At 43.0% G+C, this 26,309-nt stretch overlaps 4 protein-coding genes across 5 annotated transcripts in view; 3 read left to right on the top strand and 1 right to left on the bottom strand.

Moving 5' to 3' along the window:
* The window catches only part of LOC117778082 (adenylate cyclase type 1-like), a 36,784-nt gene extending 22,073 nt beyond the window's left edge, over positions 1–14,711 (top strand). Inside the window, exons 6-20 of one of the 2 annotated variants that reach the window (XM_034613334.1) lie at positions 493–651; positions 1,449–1,590; positions 2,872–3,027; positions 7,269–7,466; positions 7,555–7,652; positions 7,847–7,931; positions 8,966–9,055; positions 9,185–9,447; positions 10,327–10,453; positions 10,927–11,088; positions 11,174–11,320; positions 11,409–11,507; positions 11,594–11,708; positions 11,800–11,924; positions 12,632–14,711. In XM_034613334.1, coding sequence (XP_034469225.1) covers positions 493–651; positions 1,449–1,590; positions 2,872–3,027; positions 7,269–7,466; positions 7,555–7,652; positions 7,847–7,931; positions 8,966–9,055; positions 9,185–9,447; positions 10,327–10,453; positions 10,927–11,088; positions 11,174–11,320; positions 11,409–11,507; positions 11,594–11,708; positions 11,800–11,924; positions 12,632–13,048 — 2,383 coding nt within the window. In that variant the 3' untranslated portion in view covers positions 13,049–14,711. The remainder of the gene's footprint in view (positions 1–492; positions 652–1,448; positions 1,591–2,871; positions 3,028–7,268; positions 7,467–7,554; positions 7,653–7,846; positions 7,932–8,965; positions 9,056–9,184; positions 9,448–10,326; positions 10,454–10,926; positions 11,089–11,173; positions 11,321–11,408; positions 11,508–11,593; positions 11,709–11,799; positions 11,925–12,631) is intronic. The other variant, XM_034613335.1, reaches the window with a different exon arrangement.
* A 1,060-nt stretch (positions 14,712–15,771) lies between these two features.
* Positions 15,772–17,010, top strand: LOC117778087 (histone H3.v1-like). Its single transcript, XM_034613339.1, has 4 exons — positions 15,772–16,039; positions 16,186–16,566; positions 16,669–16,740; positions 16,822–17,010. The coding sequence occupies exons 1-4, from the start codon at positions 16,019–16,021 to the stop codon at positions 16,894–16,896; spliced, it is 549 nt and encodes a 182-aa protein (XP_034469230.1). The 5' UTR covers positions 15,772–16,018; the 3' UTR covers positions 16,897–17,010.
* Positions 17,011–18,639: 1,629 nt separating this feature from the next.
* Positions 18,640–20,629, top strand: LOC117778086 (insulin-like growth factor-binding protein 1). Its single transcript, XM_034613338.1, has 4 exons — positions 18,640–19,271; positions 19,388–19,524; positions 19,643–19,771; positions 19,871–20,629. The coding sequence occupies exons 1-4, from the start codon at positions 18,926–18,928 to the stop codon at positions 19,994–19,996; spliced, it is 738 nt and encodes a 245-aa protein (XP_034469229.1). The 5' UTR covers positions 18,640–18,925; the 3' UTR covers positions 19,997–20,629.
* Positions 20,630–21,451: 822 nt separating this feature from the next.
* LOC117778085 (insulin-like growth factor-binding protein 3) lies at positions 21,452–25,900 on the bottom strand. The gene is made up of 4 exons (XM_034613337.1): positions 25,263–25,900; positions 24,332–24,582; positions 23,429–23,548; positions 21,452–21,785 (listed from the first exon to the last, which is right to left on the bottom strand). Exons 1-4 carry the CDS (start codon positions 25,651–25,653, stop codon positions 21,660–21,662), a joined length of 888 nt encoding a protein of 295 aa, XP_034469228.1. The 5' UTR covers positions 25,654–25,900; the 3' UTR covers positions 21,452–21,659.
* Between the last annotated feature and the right edge of the window lie 409 nt (positions 25,901–26,309).

The raw sequence follows: 26,309 nt of genomic DNA, 5'->3' as shown, positions 1-26,309 counted from the left end.
ACATTAAGATGCAGCAGCAGATACAACCAGATACTTTCTTGGCTTTACTGGAAGCCTGTTAATTAAGATTTATGATCAAGATTGGACTTTTTACTAAATTAATAATTTAAAAAATGCTTAAATGAGCAGTTTTCTTTTGTTCATCAGTTTTGGTATGTTAGAGCATAGACTAATACGATAGCGTGTGTCGAGTACTTATAGTTATAGATTTTACATTATTAAATATTAATGATGTTGTCTGTATCTGAGCTCAGTCACAACACATGAAAAATTTATTCTAATAGTAAATATTCTGATGATAGATTGTTGTCTTGTTATGTTTGTCTGTGGGTCTACTTCGACAGGAACATTTATTAGTAGCATATGTGCAAGTTTTTAATAATGTCATGATTTTTGGTGTATAGATATAAATATAAATATAGATATAGAATTAGGTATAGATATAGATTTAGATATGACCTCATTCCAGTGCTGGTGTTCTGCCCCCTGCAGGTCAGTGGCAGAGGCCACAGAGGTCAACCTGAACATGCGCGTGGGCTTGCATACAGGTCGGGTGCTCTGTGGAGTGCTGGGCCTCAGGAAATGGCAGTATGATGTCTGGTCCAATGATGTGACCCTGGCCAATGTGATGGAGGCTGGGGGACTACCTGGGTATGTACCATCTCTCATGAATACTGGCCTCAGCAGCTCTGGATGACTCTTCTACAGTGGTGCTCTGGAAAAATACTGCCCCTCTATTTGGAGGCCTACTAAAGTCTGTAATGGTGAAAAACAAATATATCACCAGTTTGAAAATACACAGAATCCATTGAACAATTTAATCATATGACAAAGTGTGGTCCCTACACATCTTATTTTCCAGTGACGTGTGAATTTTCCAAATGTTATCAAATATTTCTGGTCTTTGTTGACGTGCATGGTCTTACCAGCTGTGACAGCATGGCTGGTCTGGTTTTCTGGTAGTGTGTGTATGTGTGATCATGGCAAAGCTTGGAGACACCCACTGCTACAGGAACTACCACCACCATTTCCTTGTTTAGAGACAAAAAAGCCCAACACTCTTTTCACTGCATTTTAAAGGAAATACTTAAAGGTTCATTGTGTAGAATTTAGTTGGACTCCTGTAAAAAAAAACATGGAGGCCTCTGTAGAGAGGACCTGCTCCTAATGTAAATATAAGGTACCTAAATATGAAGGGCCCATTCTAGGGTAAAAAAGATGAACATTTTTTAAAAAACATCACAAAGATTATTTCATATTCAATTTCTGCCAATAGATCCCTTTCACCTAAATCTTACACTCTGAACCTTTAAGTTTATATATTTGAATATTTGAATAAATGCCTAGAGGAACAGGATTTGAGAACTTACTGTGACAGTCTCCTGTAACACAGACTCTTCTGTGGATGGTTGTGTTGTGTGTTACGCCTGTCCTGTCTGTTTCTACAGGAAAGTCCACATCACCAAATCTACACTGGAGTGCCTAAATGGAGACTATGAGGTGGAGCCTGGAAACGGCCACGAAAGGAACCCCTTCCTCCTGAAACATGAAATTGAAACCTTCTTTATTGTGCCATCTCACCGACGGAAGGTACCGTAGTGTTGCTGTGTGCTGAGCAACCGCATATTCTAAACCCTGCATGTATTTCTGTATAAGAACAGCTCTGAATCCGACGTATGTTTGGATGAGTCCTTGCCCTCAGCTGGACCTTTTAATGCGTAGACAGTGTACTGTACACATTAACAAAGCTTCTGCAGGACGTATGCTAATCCATATTATTGGACCTACTGTGTGTGTGGTTAATCAGAGAAGGCTAACCATAGGCTTATCTTAACCAGTCTTCACCTCTATGCCAACATCTAGAATATAAACAATCCTTCCAATAGAATCATAGTGTGGCCACAGCATCTAACATCACATGATGGAGCTCTCACGCATTTGTTCTTGAGCTAATCTCACTTCCAGTCTGTAATGCATTGAACTGGGCGATAAAGAGAGAGAGAAAAACAGCCTGTAGCATCTATCATGTCAAATCTGCTCTGGCCGACGAACTTACAGAGATATATGTGTGTGTGTGTCACTGCACATAAACACGGACATCTCCAACCAGATGTGCCACAAGCAGCTGGAGAGGGAATTTCCGTCTTGTCTCTGTACCTATTGGGTTTCCTCTCCTCTTCCTCTACCTCTCCTCTCTTCTCTCATCACTCTTTCTTGCAGCAGGTTCCACGTTATGTGAGATATAAGAATCGCACATAGGTTACGAGGATCCTAAAGTGAACCTGTGACATCACAGTCGCGTGTATTTTTTCTTTGATATGCGGGACACTCTGCTAATCCTCTTAATAGAGCTGATGGTTTAGACTTCATCAAAGGGCTCATGGCTCAGAGAAAGATGTGCCCTGACTAAGCTGTGTTGGATGGGCTGCTACGCTCCCCGCTATAGTGTCTTTAATTATTCCTGCTTAGGGACACACTCCCTAACTTTGGTGTTTAACAAAACACACTTTTCGCACAACAAAACACACTAATTTCCTCAAAACTTCAAACATATGTTAATCTTGATTTTCTAAGATAGTGTTACGAAGGAGAAACAAGGGCAGCAGAGTAATGAATCTATTAAAATCACCCAAGGGATTGACCTCATTTTTACCACTTTACAGTTAAATTCCTGAACCTGATAATAACAATGATTGCATGCGAGTGTGTGTGCATGAGCATATGTGCACGTGCATGCTGTCCAGTGCCTGAGTTGCATGAGTTAAACACCCTTACATAATATATATATATATATATATATATATATATATATATATTGCTGTGTGGGATATCATGACGTAATCCTTGTTCCCGTTTCTTATCTGGTTGCAGATATTCCCAGGATTGATTCTTTCGGATATAAAGCCCGCCAAAAAGATGAAGTTCAAAACTGTGTGCTACTTACTAGTGCAGCTTATGCACTGCAGGAAGATGTTCAAGGCTGAGATTCCCTTCTCCAATGTCATGAACTGCGAGGACGGTGATAAGGTATGAAAATCTCAGTGTCTGTGTTGACATTTCTGTGTTTGTTCATGCTGTGATTTGAATAGAGGCTAAGAACATATATAAAAAAGTCTGGATGTCTAGAGGTTCCTACAATAGTGAAAAATGAAAGACCTGTTTGAATTACCTTATTTTTATAAGCTCCTAAACCTTTGCATTTATGAATGGTACTATGTATGTATTACAGTTTAAGTTGTATAGACAGTGTTGATATGTTGTACAGACTGTACAGAAATTATTAATTTATGTAATCTACATTCTTAGGTGCCTTTTTAAAAAAAGCCTCATTTCAGGTTATGCCTCGAAGTTTCATTGAGCTTAACATCAGGACTCTGACTCGGCCTATTCACAATGCAAATTTATACAATCTTAACATTTGAGCTTCAGCTCCACAGAACATTGTTCCAACAGAAAAGAGCAGTAGACGTCTTGAGAGGAGAAGTAATGTGTGTTCCTTCCCGGTTCAGTTGCTTTCTTACTGTTAACTCGTGGACATACATTAGACGTTAGAATGTGCAAGAAAAAGTCACATATCCATGACGGCAATGTTTAATGAGCTGACAAAATATGTTGGTGTAACACTACTTGAACATTGCACATTCTTAGCAGAAATCTTTGCAGTTGAGTTCTTAAATCTATAGTGTGTTTTTTGGATGTTATATGGCTTCTTGTTTTCCGATGTGTCATAAATAAGCTGAATGTGCTAACCACAGTGTCAGAGATAATAATTCAAGTTTTGCAGGAATTGCAGTCGGTGAATAAATCCAGTGTGTGGCTCTAACAGGATGTACAGTATACTAAATCATAAGAAGGTGGGGGGGGGGGTGACGGTGAGACGTGTTCAGAGCGCGCAATCCTATCAGCTGTGATGACCTTAGTGTGTTGCTCATGCCAGAGAGCAACATGCCATTTCCCTTACATATACTGTCAGTGGCACTGGCAATCTGGGTAAATGTCAAAGAGCTTATTTGACCTTGTGTGCCTGGAAAGAAATCCTGTGGCCTGGCAGCTATACAATGTCTGCACCAGCTGTTTTAATCCAGATTTGCCAGTGTGTGTGTGTGTGTGTGTGTGTGTGTGTGTGTGTGTGTGTGTGTGTTTGTGTGTATTTGTGTGTGTGTGTGTGTGTTTGTACATTGTAGAGACATAAATCAGGTTCACACCCTCACACATCAGGGAGAAAAAAACTTCTCACTTAATGTCAGGACAAACATACTTTTTAGGTTTAGGATTTGTTGATATAGCTCGATGACTTCTGCTTCATCCAAAGACTGGGCAGCTGAAATGGGGAGCCAAAGGCAATGCACTGGCCCACAGGGTTAGGTTTACGATTAGGGTTCTGCTATTATGTCAGATGGTTAAAGATACAGGAAACCACCATATTGGATTATTGCCTACAGGTGCTGGTGAACAATAGATGATTAAGTTAGGAGTTACTTGCCTTCACTCAGTCTTAAACCGGCAACCCTTAGGTTGAAAGCCTGGTGCTTTACTGACTGAGCTATACAGTCCACATGAGACAGGTAACTGATTCGAGGGTTGTGGGGTAAATTCCTCAACCCACTGAGAGTTAGACCTGATTGACTCGTAAAAAAGAAACAATTACACCACAGGGTTAGAGGGTTAGTTTGGGGACAATTTAAGAATCAAGAGGAGCCTGGGCGACAAAGTCCATATTCTATCTAAAGACCAGGACTTTAACACTGGACTCTAAGGTCGAAAGCCCTGTACTGTAAATTCACTGGGATGTAACTTTCAACACATTTTCAGTTGTGATTAGTTTTCAAAATAATCTAAAATAAATCAAATCCAAACAAGATTATCCACATTACCCAGAGTTATGAAGAAAAACCCTAATGTTGATGTTTATATCTATTATTGCTATTTTCTGAGGACTTCCAGCTGTTGGGGAACATTTTGATGTCAACCTTAGAAGTCTGATTTATTCATATACAACCATTTTCAGAGGTCAGGAGGAGAATTTAAAGGTGATCACTCCTGAAAACAACATTTACACATATATTTGAGCACGGGTGTATTGAAAGCAGCAGCATTTTAAATTTGCTTATATTCCCGCCCCTTATAATAGATAAATGTTGTTAAACTCTTTAAGCACCTGCTTTACTCACAATTAACCCTGTTACTCTAGAGTTTTTATTTTAGGATGACACAGTGAACAGCAGTTTATTCTAGTCATGTGGATTCATACGATTTCTATCACTGTCCAGGGTGGAAGAAGATAAATTATGATATTTCTATGTGTTTTTAATCTTTCATAAATTTACATGAAACCGACCTCTTGAGAAAAAGTACATGTTCTCACCACTGGGTGGTGCTGCAAGCCTCCTCTTGCTTTCTGTCACAAAGGATGATTTTAAATTACAGTTTCCCGACTAATGTTTTAAATCACATTTGAAAGGACTTCAGTTCGAAAAGATTAGCTTTGAACCTATTTAATGATCGTATGAAATGCTCACAGCCTTTTATATATTTACCGACATATATACTATAATGCCTCATATGGCTAGGTTTAGTTTAGGGTTAGGGTTATAATTAGGTTTAGGTTTAGGGTTAGGGGCTAGGAGGAATGAGTGTCCTCTCTAAGATAGAATTACAAATGTGTGTGTGTGAGTGTGTGTATGCTTTTCTTACCTCTTTAGGATCTTTTCCAGCATAAACGCTGAACTTGCCAGGACCAGTAGACCTCATGGGGACAAAGCCTTGTCCCATATATAGTGGATACGGTTTTGGTTTACTGACCACCATGAATGAAAGTGATTGCATAGTCCAAATAGGATAGTCTGTGTTAGTGTATAGAATTACATCAATCAGGTGTTTCATACATGTCAAGAGCTGTTTAGATGGAATTTCAAACATCTGATGAAGCATCATTTTTCCTGCTTTGCACTCAATTGCTGGATCCTCACGCTACATGTTAGTGTCTCCCCCTCAAGCTTTCATCATACCAGTAATGACAACATCCTCACAGCATAGACAGGAGTCGGATTAGAGTAAAGTGGTGAAAGGGACAGGGGTGACAGGTGAAGTCATATACACGTACACCTTCAACTGAGCGCTAGTTTTACATTCAGATCACACACACTCTTCAACTGTGTGCGAAATAACAAATTCTAGACACGACTTCGGAGCAATATGAGGGACGGATGGGATGAATGAGCAAGATTTTGCAGGAGACTTGTCTATAATGTGCCCTACATGTTGAGCACAGTACACAACTTAAGTAGACGTCATATCTGCAGGCCACTGTGATGCAGCCTAATATAGCTTGACAGTGTGAGGGAGGCTCGGAGAGATAAGGGATGGAAATAAGGACAGAAAGAAAGAAGAAAAACAACGTGGAAGGAGGGAAGAAAAACTGCAATAGGAAGGAAAGAGGGAAATAAGGAAGAATGGATAGGAAAGAGGAGTAATAAAGAATATGGTAGGTAGGTATGTAGGTAGGAATGAAAGGATGCATGGAAGGAAATAAGGAAGGTATGAGGGAAGGAAGATTGGAAGGAAAGTGTGGAATGAAGGAATATAAGAATATGTGGAAGTGAATACATATACAGAAATGGGGAGGTAGTAAGGAAGGCAGGAAGGAAGGACAGAATTTAAGGAAGGTAGAAAAAAATGTGGCGTAGGAAATGAGGAAGAATACATGACAGATTTGGGGGAAGTAATAAAAGAAGAAAGTAGGAATTTAAGGAAGCAACGAGAGGATGCAGGATGTAATAGACAGAGGTCAAGAAAGGAGAGAAAGAAGGAAGGAAGGTAGGAAGAAAGAAATGAAGGAAGTCAGTGAGCCGTACACATTCATGTCATGTCAGGGACTCACAAACACTCTGAGGATCCTCGCTAACACTTCTCCTCCTACAACACAATTCATCCAGCATGCTCACTTACATGTACACACACACACACAAACACACACCATGTTACTGCCATGTTAACTCTGTCGCTCTGCTCCAGTGCTCAGTGTTTTCTCAGTTTGGCTGCTGAACACACTCAGACACAGCAGGGTGCCTCCAGTGATTAGGTGTGAGGGCGACGTCCTGATTTGAAAGTATAATCATGTCCCCGTGTTTATTGTTGTCTCTCATTCACCCCTGTTCCTAATATGATAATACTCCGGTGGTGTGGAGAATACAGTGCGGCCTATTTATCACGCCGCTGTTTTAATCAACTTCTACATTTTCACTGAAGATCTCTTCTTCTTCTGACAGCGGAGGGCCATGAGGACGGCGCCGCAGAAGCTGAGGAACCGTCCCAACGCCAACCAGGCCACCGTGGTCCAGAGCAGCCCCAGAACGCGGGTCAACCGCTACATCGGGCGGCTGATCGAGGCCCGGCAGACCGAGTCGGACACGGCGGACCTCAACGTCCTCACACTCATGTACAAATGCTCCGAGCGTGAGCAGAGGGTGAGACACACAAGCTGCACATTGATATGGAGCCTCTGATTGTGTTGATGCTCTGTCACTCACTCGCCTCGTCTGTGGTGTCACACAGTACCACCAGGTTCCTGATGAGTACTTCACCAGCGCAGTGGTCGTCTCTCTGGTCCTCGCTGCCTTGTTTGGCCTTGTCTACCTTCTCATCATACCACAGTACGTACAACAGACTCTGCCGTCGTCATCCTCCTCCTCTTCTCTCTCTCTCTCTCTCTCTCTCTCTCTCTCTCTCTCTCTCTCTCTCTCTCTCTATCCACTTACCTCTTTAATTGACTCTTTTCACTTCCACAGATCCTTGACTTTCTAACTAACCCCTGCGTCTCCCTCTCTCACTTTTCTTTTCCACTCAGGGGCACAGTGATACTTGTCCTTCTTGTCTTCTGCATCTGTTTCCTAGTAGCTTGTATCATGTACCTGCACATCACTAGAATACAGGTAAACAGAGATACTTTCTTATCGTCACCTTTCATGAGGGAAAGTCATTCTTTTATTTTTCGAACTACTGAAAACGTCTCCATGAAACTTGGTGGAAGAATGCAATACGGGTCTGGGAAGAACCCAGATCAGCGGTTCCAGGGATTGTTACATTGTCAGACAGGGCATCTTTTGACATTTTCCCAGATTTTTCAGAGATTAATTCATGCGTTTGATGAAAAACTTTTTATAGGGGAATAATATTTAATGTGCAATTTGGAGCAGATCCAAATAAAAATGTGGATCTGGTGAATTTCAATGTGGTTTAATGAGGAGACTTGGTGGAACTATGTACTTTATATTCTTGTAGCAAATTCTACTCCTGAAATATTAATCCTTTAACAATGTGGTCCTTCACAGAGCTGGGAATTTTAATCTCACTCTTCATTTTAATTTGTTTTGTCATTTTTAATTCATTTTATATCACTTTATTTTATTTGCTAACTAATTTTCATGATCACATTCACCGTCTCTGTTCTTTACTCGCCTTACTGACCTCATACTACCCTCTGTCTAACTGCTCATCATTGTTTGATTTCAAGCCTTTTTCACTCGTTCCTTGCTCTTGCAGCTATTAACATTTTGTCATTTGCCTTAAATGAACATATTCAAAAACTCTAGAATGACACAGTAGAGCACATACCTCAACAGTCCTGTAATGAAACCATATCTAATTTGACCATCCAGATTTTATTTGGATCTACCCCAGATTCCACACACTCATATCATCAAATATCATTCCCCCGAATTTCTCTTCAACAAGATTCATCAATTACTCTCTTTGAAATTGGGGAAAATGTCAAAAAACACAATGTTAAAGTGATAAGACAATTTCACCCTTTGTCCAGATCTGCTCCAAAATGTCCCATCCTTCCATCAAGGTTTCTGGAAATCAGTTTTTGCATAATCCTCATTCTGTGGTAATAAATTTCTTTAAAAAAAAGTAACTTTGAATCTTCCTGATTAATTTTTATCTTCCATTACCTTTGTCTCAGTGTTTTCCAGGGTGCCTGACCATTCAGATTCGCACTGTCCTCTGTATTCTCATAGTGCTCTTAATCTACGCTGTGGCCCAGGCCTGTGTGGTAAGTGGGAAAGGCAACAGCAAAAATGTCATCTGCTACCAATGACCCACCGTACTGATCAACCAGTAAGAAAACTCATATTTTGAGCTGTAATTCTTTCTCCTCCATGTTCCTGCTCGTCCCCGACAGGTGGGCTGTATGCCCTGGCTGTGGGGCAGTGCCAACACCAACAGCTCCATCGTCATCATCGATGACATCAGCGGCGCCAACCACACCATGGCGGAGCTGCCTTGCGAGGGTGCCCGCTACGCCTTTCTCTCCTGCGTGGTGGGCACCCTCACGCTGGCGCTTTTCCTGCGGGTCTCCTGGCTGCCAAAGATGGCGCTAATGCTCCTCCTCGGGGTGCTGTACATCACAGTGTTGGAGCTCAGTGGCTTTCGCAGGACGGCAGGGTGAGGTTCACTTGCACACACACACACACACACACACACACACACACACACACACACACACACACACACACACACACACACACACACACACACACAGACACAATCAAAAACACTTTGACTTGACTTGACTTCCTGAAGTTATCACACACATCCCATTGGAGCTTTAAGTTGGGCAGGATTGGGCATCGTACGAGAATCAGAGTAAATGATTGGCCGTCAATGTCAAGCAATGGTTTCCTGTTTGTTTAATGCACAGCAGGAACAGACGAGTGTTTACAGTACATGTGCTGTGTGTGTGTGTGTGTGTGTGTGTGTGTGTGTGTGTGTGTGTGTGTGTGTGTGTGTGTGTGTGTGTGTGTGTGTGTGTGTGTGGAGGAGTCTTTGCTTGTCTTCGGCCTACACGCTCATTCATTTTCCAGCCTTTGAAGGAGCACATGTGCTCATCAGTAGTTCCGAATCCAAAGCTGGACAGGACACAGTGGGCTGGATGATGGGAGAGCGTAGTTTCAACTCAGCACCGAGAGGCCCAGTCAAATTTATTGGATTCCAGATGATAAATGGGCCCCTGAAAAATCATAACGCTGAATTTGCTAAGGTTATGAATATATAAAATATAGGTTAAGAACAGTTATGCATCAGTAAACAATATGATATTGTGCAATCCAATATTTCACATAACACTTTTAAGCTCTTTCATTTCATTTTGTGTTTTATTTTCATGCTGGCCCCACAAAAAATATAATTTTCATGATTTTAACAAGTAAAATTTCACTCATCGCTGCTCTCGACACCGTGGGGGGTCCAGTGAAACCCGCCTGTGTAGTGCTCTGTGTGGTCCAGTCCCTGATGCTGACGCGTGTGTTGGTCTCTCTTCCACAGTGGGGGGTCCTTCCACATCCGGGGCTATGAGCCCATCCTGTCTCTGTTGCTCTTTGTCAGTGCCCTGGCCCTCCACTCCAGGCAACTCGACCTCAAACTACGCCTGGACTTCCTATGGGCTGTGCAGGTCAGGAAGTGTGTGTCTCTAGGCATGTGTATCTGAAGGAGGCTTAAATCTCATTATTATTGTGTAGGTTTTAATAGAATAGAATTACAGCTTCGATATATCCAAGCGCTTGGGCTGTGTACGAAAAGGATTTGTATTTATAGGCTGCCAGCTGTCTATTCTTTGGCAAAAACAAGGGTTTCGTTTGGCATCTAAAGTGTAATAAAAGGACTATTTTTCACAAGTGTTGAAGCAAAAGCTGAATCTTAAGATATTTAACCCTTTAACTAAGTACCCAAGTGTATTGATATCCAGCTATGACACAGTGTGCGGCTTGTAAAGTTTTTTACTGACCCCATGTGGTGGAAACGTGGAACAGGCTGCAGTGCTCAGTCCTGTGTGTGTGTGTGTGTGTGTGTGTGTGTGTGTGTGTGTGTGTGTGTGTGTGTGTGTGTGTGTGTGTGTGTGTGTGTGTTTGTGGTATGTGCTCTCAGGCGGAGGAGGAGAGAGATGGCATGGAGAAAGTCAAGCTGGACAACAGGCGGATTCTCTTCAACCTCCTGCCCGCGCACGTGGCTCAACACTTCCTGCTGTCAAACCCCAGGAACATGGTGAGCCTCGCTAATAGACAGGCAGGCAGACAAACAGAGAACCAGGTAGATAACTGGCAGAAAACACGACAGAGAACAGAGGAGGCCTTTTATCCCACTGTACTGTATTCTCCCCTTTTTGTCCTCTCAGGATCTGTACTATCAGTCCTACGCACAAGTGGGCGTTCTGTTTGCCTCCATCCCAAACTTCAACGATTTCTACATCGAGCTGGACGGAAACAACATGGGAGTGGAGTGCCTCAGACTCCTGAATGAGATCATTGCAGACTTTGACGAGGTAGAAATGCTGTGTTTTGCGCTTCCGGGGTTGTTCAGTTGGATTTGCCCTGTAGTTCTGTGTGTTTATTTGAGTGTATGTTTTCCAGCTCATGGACAAGGAGTGCTACAAAGACATAGAGAAAATCAAAACCATTGGCAGTACATACATGGCAGCTGTGGGCCTTGTCCCCACCATTGGTACCAAGGTGACCTTTTACTTGATGTCAATTTTGATTGTACATTGTAATGAAGAGACAAGATACTAACCGATCAATGTACGTCTACACTTTAGGCCAAAAAATCTGTTTACGACCATCTCAGCACAATAGCAGACTACGCCATTGAGATGTTTGATGTTTTGGATGAAATCAACTACCAGTCATACAATGAGTTTGTCCTGAGAGTGGGTGCGTCTAATCTTAAAGCACAAAAGAAACTATGACACACCTGATTTTATGGTGTTTTGTATTTGTTTAACACTTTCTGGTATTTACACAGGAATCAATGTTGGCCCAGTGGTCGCTGGGGTGATTGGGGCACGGCGACCTCAGTACGACATCTGGGGGAACACGGTGAATGTGGCCAGTCGCATGGACAGCACCGGAGTACCGGGAAAGATACAGGTGACCAAAAACACCTTTAATCATAACAGCAAACTTGCTACAAAGTGCAACTATAGGATAAGAAATTAAAAGTTATTTTTCTTGTTCAGGGTTAAAATACTGAAAAACTGCATAATTTTATTTTCTATGTTCCAACGGCTCAGAACCACTGAACAAATGCAAAATAACACCCCTATACTGCATATATATATATATATATATATTTTTTTTTTAAGAAAAACACATTTTGAGATTTTTGTATGCTCAGAACAGAAATCTCAACTCAGCAAAGTATGAAGGCCATTTAAAGGGGAGAAACAGAGTTGTAATACTGTGAATACAGTAATGCAGAATACTATGGGCTGCATGTCCTTTTAGAGGGGGACCATCAGAAGATCAGCCTGTTGGCTGCGTTAAAATGAGTAATGTGAAGCATCTTGTTAAATTATTCTTATGCTATAGTTTCGGTCTCACAAAACAAATATTTTTTAGATAGTAGAGGTGGAAAATTGAAATTAAACCTATTTGACCAAGGACACATGAAATTACAGTCAACGTTTTTGGAAATAGACATTCTTACTGAGGGGAGAAAATAAATATTGATTTCATGTCTGTATATTAATTAAAGAGCTCGAGTTGGGACCTGGCTTTGCTTTAAAACTATTCTCGATGAATGTGAACATTTATATATTTCTCTCTTTTATTTCTCTTATATCTCTTTCATTCAGGTGACAGAGGATGTCTATCGCCTGCTGAACAACAACTACGACCTGGTGTGCCGTGGCAAAGTCAGCGTTAAGGGCAAAGGTGAGATGCTGACCTACTTCCTGGAGGGGAAAGTTCAGGGTGTGGGCACCGCAACCACCTCGTCAGTGATGCGTTCCGCCAGCTTGGCTCGTCGCATCCACTCCTGTGGGAAGACGAGCGTCCCGACCAATCTGGGCAGCATCTCCACCGCCAGCCTGGCCGCTCACGCCGGCGTGGGCAGCAGCAGCGTCCAGATGAACGCCGCCAACAGCAGCAACAGCCAAGTGACTTGTCTCCCCTCCTCCAGCGTGCCTGCAGTGAGGGAGGACGAGGAGGACATTGAGGTGACGGCGATTAAGATCGAGGCTGTGGCCGCTGCTGCAGATGTAGCTGTGTAGGGAAGAAAAACAGGGACTGTAAACCGAGCAGGAAAAAAAGGGAAAGAAAACCCTGGCTGGAGGCCGAGAGACGACGGGGCTGTTCAGGTATTTCCTTTAAATCCAGAGCTACTGGCAAAACCCAGAATATGCTCATTCAGGATATGAACTTTCAGAGAGATGACGTGGTGATACAGACAATCATACTCGCTTTTAGGGAAGACAAACGAGGAGTGAGAGAGAAAGATGCCCACAATCTCTAATCTTCTTTTTAACATTTCTATACCAGATAAATAGATGTGTGGTGTCGCTGGGTTCCCTCAGATCCAGGTATAATGTGCATCTTCATTTTATATATTTATATTCTACATATTCCATGTGCAGGGGATATGTGCATTGATATCCTTAAAAAAAAAAAGACTGATCATGCTATTTGCTTTTGCACTGTCTTTCTGATTATGCCAAGGATACATTGCGTTACTCACGGTGTAAAATGGTGTTTTTTTTCACGGTGGGTGTAAGCATGCATGTGTGTACCTGTGAGCGTGTGTGTATGCATGTGTGGTTTAATTCTGAATTGTAACGAAACAGCACAAAGTACTTTTTTTTCTACTCTGAGCTCCTTGGATGAAACAGGCTTTTTCCCCCCCTGAGATATCTTCGCCGTTAATAGTGCATGACTTTTTAAAGTTGACAGCCATAGTGACTCCAAGTTGAAAGAAAACCAAAGTAACTGAGCTTTCAAAGATCTTTATTTTTTAACCCCTTTACATTGCCTCACCATCAGAGAGAAGAGGACAGATTTGGCAGTATTTAGCAGTACTTTATGTGTCTTTTTCTTAACCCAGGATAAGGTTTCACAAATACTTGATGTTCTTACTTTGCCCTGATTCACAGACAGTGGAGGCTTTGATAGTGAAGAGGCAGCAAAGGTCAAAGGTCAGTGTGAAAACCTAAAAAGATATTTTACTATTTGGACGACAAGATGGACAAAAGCTGATATGCAAAGACTGGACCAGTGGCAAAGGATTGATGAGGACCAATACATGTCTATGAATAATGTGCATTTATCCACACAGAAGAGAGCACATCCATTACTTGAGCACACACACACACACACACACACACACACACACACACACACACACATTAAGCACACAACCTCCTGAATTGCACACCCTTGTCCTTCACTCACGGCCTCTGCACACGATTTATGTACATTCACATATTCCTCCCCCTCTGCAGTGTCCGGCTGCCTTCATCTTTCAGGCAAACGTAACCCCCCCCCCGGCTTTTTGCTACAGTCGAGCTGAACAGCTACAAGCTTTAGCGCCTCTCTCTTTCAGATACAGCCTCAGAAAACGTGGGGCTCTTCAGATATCCTCTTTATCAACGTATATATACATAAAAAAAAGATATATATATATATATATATATATATATAAATATATGAAACTTTGACTTGATCTGCAAAAGTGTAAATACACAATGTTTCAAGTTTTCTGCCTTACTCAATAAGCTTACCGTGATTGCAACCTGCCTTTTTAGATATATTCACTTTGATATGCAGATCATACTTTTTTTGTAAATAGCAAAGAAGCTGTAAACTATGTTGTATCTTGTACAGTTTAAAGTTGGGTTATTGAATATTTTGTAATAAAGACAATATTGGTGTATAAAATATCACAGTAGTACTGTGAATGTAAAAATGTTAATATTTTGCTACCGGTATATAAAATACAGGGTTTTAAACAAGAGCAATATGAGAATTTCAATATGAGAACCTGACACACAATATTTGCACCATGTCCTCATGCACCACAAACCTTCAGTGGGTAACAGATATAACTTTTTACGGGTCATTTTCTTCGTTAGTTCCATTCCATAAAATGTCATTTTTCACACTTAATTTGAATGGCTCTTTAAAAAAACAGTTTTTATTCTACACAGCCAATGATGGCAAACAGTGACAGGTTTATTATACCAATCAATATACTGGTCAGGTAAATGTCGACATGTCACAAACACTGAGCAGTGGGCACGGAGCGTGTGAGGGGTTCACCGTGACAGCTGGGTCAACGAATGCCACACTCACGCCACGCTTCAGTATAGTATAGTTTGTTTTTTGGGTTTGGAATAAAGATTTAACAAAAAAACACGATGCACTGATTGTAATGTTGATTTATCCTGAGGGATCAATCCTCACGACCTCAAACTAAAGTTGACATGAAGCCGTGAAGGGAATCCAAGGTAAATGACTGTTCACAAACAACACTCCCCCTGATGTCATCGGGGCTAAAAGGGGTCACGATGACTAAATGAGCTTGTGGTATTTCTTAATATCTACATTAACATCAGAGTCGATTTTTAAAAACCAGGCAAATGGTTGAGTTGTTTTTGATACAGCTTTAATAGAGCTGGAGGAAACAAGACCCCCCTTGGATTTAATCAAGCTGCACCAAATTTCACACACCTGGAGAAATGTATTATTCTCTGAGAAAAACACTTTATTTCACAATGTTTAAGAAAGGGATAAAAAATTCCTGCACCTAAATTTAGTGGGATCTTCCCTGACCCGTATTCCATCATTCAACCCAGTTTCGTTATAATATGGCTGTTTAATCTTGCTCACAAACCAAAGAGACAGGGTGAAAACATAAGAGGTAAAAATGTGCAAAATAAAAGCAGGTCAGGCCGACTCTGAATTGAGCTCTAAAAAACCCCTGATAAAAACATGAGTTTCATCGAGTGGTGAACCTTAACAATAACTTGTTAACATTTGAACAGCTTTCAAGTTGATATTTATGACAGTAGAGGTTTGAAATTGTTGAACCTTTGGATTAGGTTACATGTCTTCATTTTGCCCTTCACTTCGGTGGAGGTAAAGAAACAGAACCAGCTGTGATGTGTGTGGAGTTCAACCTCTGCACCTGATGTCAATCACCAGCTAATGAAAACCTGACACTGCAGGATCCTCACGTAGGCAGAGAAATGGACGTTCAACAGCAGAATGTAAGTTTAACTCCACTGTTTTAATACAGGAAATGTTTTATTCAAATATTATTCCAAATATTATTATTCAAAAATATGAATATACCTCCTTAAATGGACTCGCCGGGCTAATTCTCTCTGTACTTAAAAATGACGTGATGGAGCAGAGGCCTTATCTGGAGCCCATCCAGGAAGAGTCGGAGCAGGGGGATGAAACTGAAGGAAGCAGAACCGAAGACAGAGAGGAGGATTTTCAAAGTGAAGTGGGTGTGGAGATGGGGGAGGAAGTGGCACAAGAGGAAGAGGAGGAGGAGGAGGAGGAAGATGACGATGATGATGTCCCTCTGAGGGTTATGAGACCCAGGCGACTGTCTCGCTCCCTCAGCAAAGAGAGTTTCCTTCAGTCGCGCTTGGCTGACAATCACCAGGGAGACTTGGAGAATAGCTCGGTGTCAGATGCAGTGGATTTAAGTGATGAGGCTAAAAGTTCTTGGCAGACAAATTTAGGAAATGAGGAACAGGCCATTGGTCGGGGGCTGAGAGAGAAGGTAAACGTCTTTATCATATTTTCCATTCAGAGGAAATATTCAAAAAACATTATACTCAGATGACAACATAGTGATCTGTTGTTTTTTAAAATCTCCTCCAAGAAACTTCAAACACCTGAACCATCGGTGCAGAAAAAGACAAAGAAGAAAAAACACAAGGAGAAGTCACAATGTGTGAGTGTTTAATTCCAACAAAGACTTCCCCTCTAAAAATATTGATCATAACAAAGTTTATTTCATTTTTTGCTTTCTAAGCCGTTTCCTCCATGGGTGGTGGAGCTGATGGTCAACATCGAAGAAGCAACAACACATCGACTGGTGGTTGAGTAACGCTCGTCATCGTCGGGGCTCATGAGCTGAACGTGGGGACGTTGGGAACATCAGGCTCTGACCCAACACACACACACACACACACACACACACACACACACACACACACACACACACACACACACACACACACACACACACACACAAATAAAACACACCATGTGAAGGGTTAGCACGGCCTGAGAGTAAAATCTATCAATGAATAAACACAAGAAAAAAAGCAGATTAAGGCATATTGGTTTCATGCCGAAAGTTCATGAAGTTCACTTTCGCTCTATTTATCACTTTGATGTATCTTGAAATATAATTTTTGGCACGAGTGCGACACCTCAGTACATCAGACCTACAGAGCATATAAACAATAAATGTTATATTTCTTTTTCTCGGCCCCGAGCTTCAGTCTGAACCCGTTTACCTCTCTCCCAATGGGTGTGCTTTGATTCAAGTGCCTGAGTAAAATGCTGTAGGAGGCCAAAGCGCTCTCTCTCTCTCTCTCTCTCTCTCTCTCTCTCTCTCTCTCTCTCTCTCTCTCTCTCTCTCTCTCTCTCTCTCTCCCCCCCCACACACACACAGTCAAACAGCTGTATCGTATAATTACTTTTGTCAGAGCAATACGTTTATCTCTGCTGGGTGCAACTTGTCTTTCGGTTTGTTGGCAGTCAGATAATGTCTTTATTTAAATAAGATTCTTTTTTTTTACATTCTAAATAGGGGGAAATATTTTGTTGAACCGTTCCCCTTTACTACCCTACTTTTATTGTTTTTATTGTAATCCTCTCTTATTTTATTTTTTTCATTTTACCTTAATTTTAACCTTAATCCTTTTCACATCTTTTGCGTAATTTTGTAGTTTTCTCTTTATACTTTTGTACTTCCATGTTTACCTGCCTGTGGGGTTTCCTCATTTCAAATGTGTGAGGTTCCTTAATGTTGTTTTGCTCCGTGGATGGATGTGTCTTTTATTCTTTGAAGGACTTTGTGTTACAGTGTTTATGAGAATTGCTACACAAATAAATTCTGATTGATTGATGCAAGTCGTCACAAACGCCCACATCACCAACAGCATCCAGGACCTTGACTGACCCTGGATGAGGAAACACAGGAACACATTCATCCTCCCACCCATGCTGCAAAATTATAATACTACATTAATAAATACTTCACTTGAACTTGATGACGTCTTGGCTGAAGCATCGTTTCTTTGTTGTCACGTGTGGACCTTTCTGCCCAAAAAACTAAGATATTATGAAATCGGGGGGGGGGGGGGTCATATTGAGTCCATAGCCACGAGTGTGTGTGTGTGTGTGTATACGTGTGTAAATCACACATAGTGTACCAATGCATTTGGCATTAGAAAGTTATGACAAATACTACACCAAGGAAACAAGCATTCTTCGGACAAACATGTTGTGGTCCTAGCAGAGCGATTCCATAATGGTAGGCTTATGCAATGCTGAAGGCAAATGACCTTGTTTATCTGTCTACCTGATAAGACCAGCGTCCACCAAAGAGACTGGATGGACAAATAAGGGGTTAGTGTCAAAACAGTGTCAAAGCACAGTTTGAGTCCACATTACTTAACTGAATAAGTGTTTGACGACACACACAGTCAGACGTTTCTCTCATCAGCTGTTATTCTCTCACAGCCTGTATGCTCGGATGTTCCTAATCATCTTCAGCTTTACTGAAAAAGCAGTACCCACGTGATCGGTTTTCACAACCTCCGAGGTAAAAAAGACAAAGATCAGTAATTTGGTCGCTCCCAAAAAAACAGGGTTGTTTTGATGTACAATCGCTTTATGTTCCAAAGTCAATATTGACAACAGACCTCGTGAACCTGGATCTACGCACGTCAAACAGCGGCTTTGTCAAAAATATTTTAGATCTGCGGCCGCTGTCAATCATTAACTCCCCTGGAGGCCAGATGTCCACATAAATACTGCTGGTTCAGAGAAATCACTTTAGAAGGAAAACTACAGTCACACAGAGCAGCTGAAAAGAAAGAAGATAGTTATCCTGCGACCGAAAGATGCCTGGATTATATGAGAAGCTGACGTTTGTGGCAGGAGTGGCCCTGGTGGTCCTGGCCGTGGCGAGGTCTTCCCCAGTAGTGGGCCCAGAGCCAATCCGCTGTGCCGCCTGCACGCAGGAGAAGCTGAGCGACTGTCCCGCCATCCCGGCAGGCTGCAGCCAGGTGCTGAGGGAGCCAGGCTGTGGCTGCTGCATGGCCTGCGCTCTGGAGAAAGGGGCGTCCTGTGGGGTTCACACGGCTCACTGTGGCGAGGGCCTGCGCTGCACTCCCAGGCCCGGTGAGGCCAGACCCCTCCACGCTCTGACCAGGGGACAGGGGGTCTGCACTGAGGACATTGGCCAAGGTAATACAGTTTTTCACTGTTTCTGCTTGATAAACATAATATCCAAGGAGACGCAAAAAAAATATTTTAAAAACCATGGTCGAAAATATTCTCAAATATCTATTTTACTTGTGCAGAGTACACGGAAGGAGACCAGGGCTCCCTGCATTACCTGTTGGGTCTCAACCTTCCCTTCGACCAGCAAGACCATGCTGAGGGCCAAGAGAGCATCAAGGCCAAGGTCAACGCTATCCGCAACACACTGGTGCAACAGGTGAGGAGAGACCACATGAGGATTCAAATATTTATACCTTCCATCCAGAAGAGGGAGCAATTGATTTTGAGGGAATTATATATTTATTAATTCTCTCCCTTATCTTTTTTTTTCTCAGGGACCCTGTCATGTTGAGCTCCACACAGCGCTGGACATGATCGCCACCTCTCAGCAGAAACTCGGAGAGAGGTTCACCACCTTCTACCTCCCTAACTGTGACAAGCACGGCTTCTACAAGGCCAAGCAGGTGAGGAACTTGAGCTTTCACAGATCAAATTCAGAGATGTATCTGAAGCTACCGGGTGATTTATTCGCGTGGTTTCTCACTCCTCTGTTCCTCCTTCAGTGCGACTCGTCTCTGGTTGGACCTCCCGCTCGCTGCTGGTGCGTCTCCTCCTGGAATGGGAAGAAGATCCCGGGGTCGAATGACCTGCTCGGTGACGCAGAGTGTCATCAGGAAGTCACGCTCTGAGGGGATTGACGTTTCCTCAAGCACCCAGATGCTTACAGATAGAAGTCATTTAATATCTGCATGCAGCCACCTGGAGAACTGACTTAATTTTATTTACAAGATGCATGCATCAAAACTTATTTATTCACTACTTGTATATTCTTCTTTGTCTTAACTATTTTTGTTTTTTTTTATATGTTTGCCTGTTTGTATGTTTTTCCAGTTGTAAATAAGGCAACACTGTATACATTTGAGTTTCTGACTAAATAACTCCATTGCTCAAAACCACAGGTCCGCAGCTATGCCAAGAGTTTTCAGGATCCGTTTTTATTTTTCATTCATTCAAAAACCATACAGCCACTCATTCATTCAACATGTTGACATTGTCTGAATGTATCTCCGTTGGCGTTTCCTCAATGGGTATCGGTGGGATACTTAAAGTGCTGTAAGCATATGTGCACAGTGGTCAAGCACAAACATTTACGCATTTGTCTACCTCTACTAGTCTCTACAGGTTTAGCCGGTTTAACACTGAGGGTTCAGCTCATCTACACTTTCTTACCTTTTTATTTGTCTCTGAGGTCATCAAGGGTCATTTTTTTTTGCGTCTATTCTTTTATTTATTATGATTTGTTTGTGTTTTTGTTTGTTGTTGAAGTCATGCATAGTAAATGACAGGTATGCTGCTATTCCATTATTGGATTTGTTAAATAATGCATATATATATATATATACTTCTTATTCTGTGGATGTGCATCAAATTAAATAAATTATTTCATCACAATGGCTTGTGACTTAATGTTTTTTTCCTATTCACTCCCCCAAAAAATCCCTGAATCATTTTATTCTGCCTTTATTAAGTAAAAATAGAGCTTTGAGGGTTGCATTGAACATGCAAACAACATATATATATATATATATACCAAGGGAAGTGATCGGAATCAGCACCGGCTACACAGAGAACAGAGATAACGGTTCATGACCTTTATCCCCCAAAAAACAAATCAGCTTATGCAAAGTGACAACAGAAACAACAACAACCTTCTTGCTTCCTCTGGCTTGAGATCCAGCATAAAAAATAAAAAAAAACTTTATATGCACTGTCGTGTTTGAGCTGTCGTCCAATCCGACTCCCCGAGGAGCAGGAAGCAAAGTGGAATTCATAGTAAGGCACTGCATGCTTTACATTTTCTGGTTGCCGTGACCACACACAAATGTCTTGACAAACAAATCACAAGCACGCAAGTTATGATTACACGTCACAGGCATGTACACATGTGCAATGCCACGTAATTGTGCGTAAATAGAGAGCACCCTCATCAATGTCTGTGACAAGTTAGAACATCTCTGTGTCTTAGGATCAGAAAAAGGCCTCTGAGATCAATTCTTTGAGCGCGTCCTGCTCTCAGAAGACGTCCATGTTGGGTCTGAGACAAACCGCTTATAAAAGAATCCATCTGTTGCAGACGTACAGGCTTTTTCTTCCTCCTCTTCCTCTGTTTCCCTCGCTCTGCCTCAGAAAAAAGGTCCCACAGGCAACAGATAGAAATAGCAAACATCCACATATCGGTTGAGCCATCTCTTGACCCCTCTCCCAATATCCTCAGCGTCTCTGTTTGTTTACAATTCTTCTCGCTCCCACTGCCACCATCCCTCCCTCTCGCCCTCTGTCCTGCCCCGGCTCCTATTGGCTCTCGGAGTTGTAGTGCTGGGTGTCTCCCCGCTCCTTCCCATCAAAACCTGGCAGCGGCTGCCCGTATTTGTCCACGCACCAACAGAAGCCGCGCTTTCTGCCCTTGGACGGACGGCACTAGAAGCGGAGGAAAGGGACAAAGGTGAAAAGGAGGGGAGAGAAATGGGAACGGGGGGGGGGGGGGGCGAGTGTGCTAAATGTGTAAATCCAGTTGAATGTGCAGCATTATGGGTAACGAGCCACTTTACTCAATGAAGTAGAACAGCAATAGTTAAGAGGCATTAATGGGCAGATTGTGCTGAGTCGACGCAGCCTTGGCTATCCAATGCGCTGTGGTATTTTGAGCTGCTTTTATGGTCTACCTCCTGTTACACACACATATAGAGACCTTTAAGGTAAACAGAAACCTGGTAAAATATTTGCTTAGTCCCGTTTGTGAACAACTGAGAGCCGAGATCTATTTTCAGAAGCTGGTGGCCAGTACGAATCATCTGTTGCTGATTATACCCCACAGCTCCAAATTATGGGTACTACAAATGACTTACAGAGTCTGTGGAGCTACCCAAGGGCTGTTATTTTACTGCCAATTTTACTAAAGGTCAACCTCCACTGTAGTAAAACATGCAGCCATTCATTTCAAGGGCTAAAGCAACTGTGCTGCTGCTCCGCCGGGGGAGTCGGAGCTGATCCGGAGGGAAGACGTCCTGATTTAGCTCAATATTCCAGCGGGGTTTGATAAGAGAGTCTGAGGCAGGATTCTGGTGCTGTTGCATACATCTTCACTTTACTGCATTTTCCGAGGACAAACAATGCATCATAGGAGCTTTAAAATGTCACCTGCAAAGCACAAATATCACAAAATGTATGTTTGGGAAAACTAATCAAAAGTTTAATCAAGAAAAGTGGATCTATTTGGAACATGAAATCTACCCGGAGTAGATTTTATTCTCTGAAGAAACATTCACTGTTATTAGGAGCTGAAATGTTTTCACTCAAAATCATGCAACCCTCCAAATTAAACCAACCGACGTGAAATGTCTACCACTCCTCCAGCGCCCCAGGGCTCAGCAGGGTACACTATAGGTCTGTTCTACATAAACAAGGACAATGAGCCCGGCGTTGTGAGGCTGGTTATGAGATGTTTGCTGGTCAAAAAGAACACTTCCATTAAGCAGGAGGGACTTTCTATGTAATAAGAAAAACTGCCTCGGTGATGCAGTGGCGTGGGAGCCCTAAGTGCCTCCATATGAATGCGTCAGAACCACTCATTTATTACAACCCGATCGTGGGTGAACCATGTGAGTGTGGGGATGGCTGCCGCTCTATTTCTGTGCCTGCCTCTCAAAAGTCCAGCAATTATGGGGCGAGCGCATCGGGTGCCGGCGGCCACCTTGACGTCTGTCTCCCTGGGAGGGTTCCCGTTAGACGGCCGTCGTCCCAGCCGTCAACCCCACTGGGGTTTGGCCCCTGTGGTTCCTGTCTCCAGAGTCAGTGGCTCGGGTCTACCTCACTGGTGTGGTGGTGCAGTGATGAGGCTCTAATAGCTACCAATGAATACACGAGGACAGCTACAAATCTGTAATTGGGCTGCAGGAGACCTAAAGTTTGAGTCACTCGACTTCAGCCTTGAGTCATTGGAGTTTTTGCAGCTTTTTACAGCAGTTGAAAGTCTTTAATCTTTGAATGATGTGTAGTTTCTCGTGAAATCGATGCATGAATTATCCAGTTGTTGGTATCAAATGATGGTCCTCATGATTTACCTGCTTTTTCTTATAGAAGCCCTTCTTGTCACAGTTTGGTATGCGGAAACCTCTGGGGTTGAGAATGTCTGTAATCTTGAGGCTGCTGAGAATGCTCTCAATCTCTCTCCGACAGGGACCCTACAGAGGAGGGAACACATGACAAGTTACTGCACTTTGTCCAACACTTGAAAACTTATTTACAGATCAAACCTGAAAGCACATCAACAAATTTGGATGATTTATCTTCTTCCGGAGCACAATTTTGACTCAAACGCATTGGTTTTGCAAATAATTATGTCAAAAACGCAGGCTGCCGCTGCATCGCACGCCACTCTGCAGTAATTCTTAAACAATGGTGGCTGCAAAATGAAAGAGGTGGCTGACGGGAAATGAATTCATCTGACCGACTTGCAGGGGCTTAGCAGTTTGCCAAAGCTGCTTAGAACTCTTGCACTTTACACAAAGGATGGGGGATGAAGTGAATTCAAAGAGCTCAAGGCGGGAGCCAAAAGGCTGGTCCTCAAGTCCAAGTGCTCCAGTCACTAATCAAAGCAGCCGGTCAAACCCCATTACTAGTGTGTGCTCACTTCTCTGTCCAAAGACGAGATCAAAATAGCAGCAGGGCTTCCCAACAGGCATTCACATCGGCCAATCCATCATCCGCTGGCTCTCTGTGCACCCGGCACGCGGACGCCTTGTGGCCAAACAACCGCCTGACACAGGTCAGCCGCAGGGCCATACCCGCTCACTGCCATGCCATTCTCCCGCTCGCGACGCCTGCCAACCATTCACCGCCGCTGTACCCAAAACATTTCTTCACCCGCAGGGGGAGAAAAACACCAAAACACAGAGGAAGAGGAGAAAAACATTCCTCCCTCCAGTGTGCTCTGAAGACAGAAAAATACCGGTTGTGATACTCACATACTCAGGCTCCTGTTTGGTCTCTAGAGAGAAGTTCTGCTGGTCCGTGATGAGTGGTCCTGGGATCTCCTCCATTTTAAAGCTCTGGGTTCGCCTCTGCTGCTCCTGTCTCAGGACTTCTGACTTGGCGGAGGGGAAGAAAGGGAGAAGCGGGGGTCTCAGGGGTCCCGTGGGTCTGTGGGTGCTGTACAAGATCTGGAGGCCTGGGCCGGTGGAGTTCCGCTCCTCGTCCTGAGCGTCAATACCCTCTGCTGAAGTTTGAAGAGAACACGTGTTAACTCACAAATGAGTACACTAGGATATATATAATCTTCGATTTTGAGATAACTGAATGCTAATTCAGACACAGTATTTAATTTTTTGGGGGGGGGGGGACATAAGAGGGCTGCTCCATTTTTCAAAAGCATCTCCTGAAATTACATCTATCTTTCAGTTCTGGCAGGAAATGAAAAGAAATATGCAACATGAGTACTATCACATTCCAAACTTTGAATTCTTTTAGTTCCTTTATGACGTCACAAGCTAAACAGTTGTCAAAAAAAGAAAATCTGATCAGAATTAATCTCTACTAGTTGATGCAGGGAGGTTCAGCTCCTCACATCTTTATATTGGGCTGCACATTTTTTAAAGTATCAAAACTCTGTCTTAGATGTGCTTCAACCTGTTTCATCATCCAGTCTTTCTTTCCATACATGAAGAAAATTCCTGCAGCATCATCAGTTATTGAGTCTATTTTGACTTTCAGAATGATATTGTGTCTTTAAAAACTGTTAAAGAATAGATCACATCATGCAACAATCGATATAAAAATTATATTACTACCACACGAGTCACATATTTCTTAATGTAAGAGGCTTGCAGAATGCATTATGCGTATATCTGTGAGTTTTCCACATGCAGGACGCATATGGATCAGACGCACAAGACTCACCTGGCAGTTCATTGACCGGAGGTGTCGGTCTGACGGTGAGTCTCCTGCTGGTGGCGTTCGCACAGATGCCCCGTCCCTCCAGCAGAGCCTGCAGAGGCTTCGTCTCGCCGGGCTGATGCTGACATGTCAGCCCGGAGCCACATCTCCCGCTGTACACTCCGCACGGCTGACCGAAGCTGAGCGCGCAGGTCATGCAGCAGCCGCAGCCCGGCTCGCGGACCCTCTCGGCGCAGTCCTTGGGCAGAGGTTTGCACAGGAGCCGCGCTCCGGCGTCGCACGGCTCGCATCGGATCACCGCTCCCACCGCACCTGACCTCCGGCCGAACGAGGCCAGGACGAATGTCATGCAAAGTGCGCGGAGACGGGAATCCATGGCGGCGTCCTGGAGCATGTGTGGAGTCAGAGTGTGGAGGCGCACTGCTCAGTCTGCTGCACTGTGCTGGACTTTTCTCTGGGCAGCTTCTCTCTCATTCACATAAAGCCACCAGCTACAACATCCCAATATATATAGACCCCGGTAACTGTAGTCACACCCCCGAATAGCGTGTGGTCTCCTGATGAATTGCCTCGACTCCGTTTTGGCTTTTAAACCATCAGACCAGCGTGCCGAGGCATTACGCACATTACGCAGCGCACCAGCAGGAACACATTCACTGTATTGGCTCTTTAAGAAGACTTTGGAATGAAATACAAGAAAAATGATTGGCCAGTGCATTTTTTTTTTTTACTTTACTTTTTTTAAAAAAATGTTTTACCTCAGCTGTGGGGGGTTTGAGGTCTGAATATCCTGCATACATTTTAAATGTAATGCAGAACACCAGGTTATTAGACACACATTCTAGGACATAATCATGCAACCCAAGAGAAACATCCACAGAAATGTTTGTAATGTGTATCAGGTCTCAGCCTGAGGAGCCCACACACAGTAGCTCCTGCAATACGCGGATTCATTCATAGGGGGCGCCAGTATGTGTGTGGGAATGTGGTCCTCCAACTTTCATTGACACTTGCAATAAAAAGAAAGATTAAATGTGCAGAAGGCAAAAA

This window comes from Hippoglossus hippoglossus, chromosome 17 (genome assembly GCF_009819705.1).
Source record: "Hippoglossus hippoglossus isolate fHipHip1 chromosome 17, fHipHip1.pri, whole genome shotgun sequence".
Taxonomy (NCBI): Eukaryota; Metazoa; Chordata; class Actinopteri; order Pleuronectiformes; family Pleuronectidae; genus Hippoglossus; species Hippoglossus hippoglossus.
Note: the sequence above shows the minus strand (reverse complement) of the source record. Positions and strands in the feature narration are given on the sequence as shown.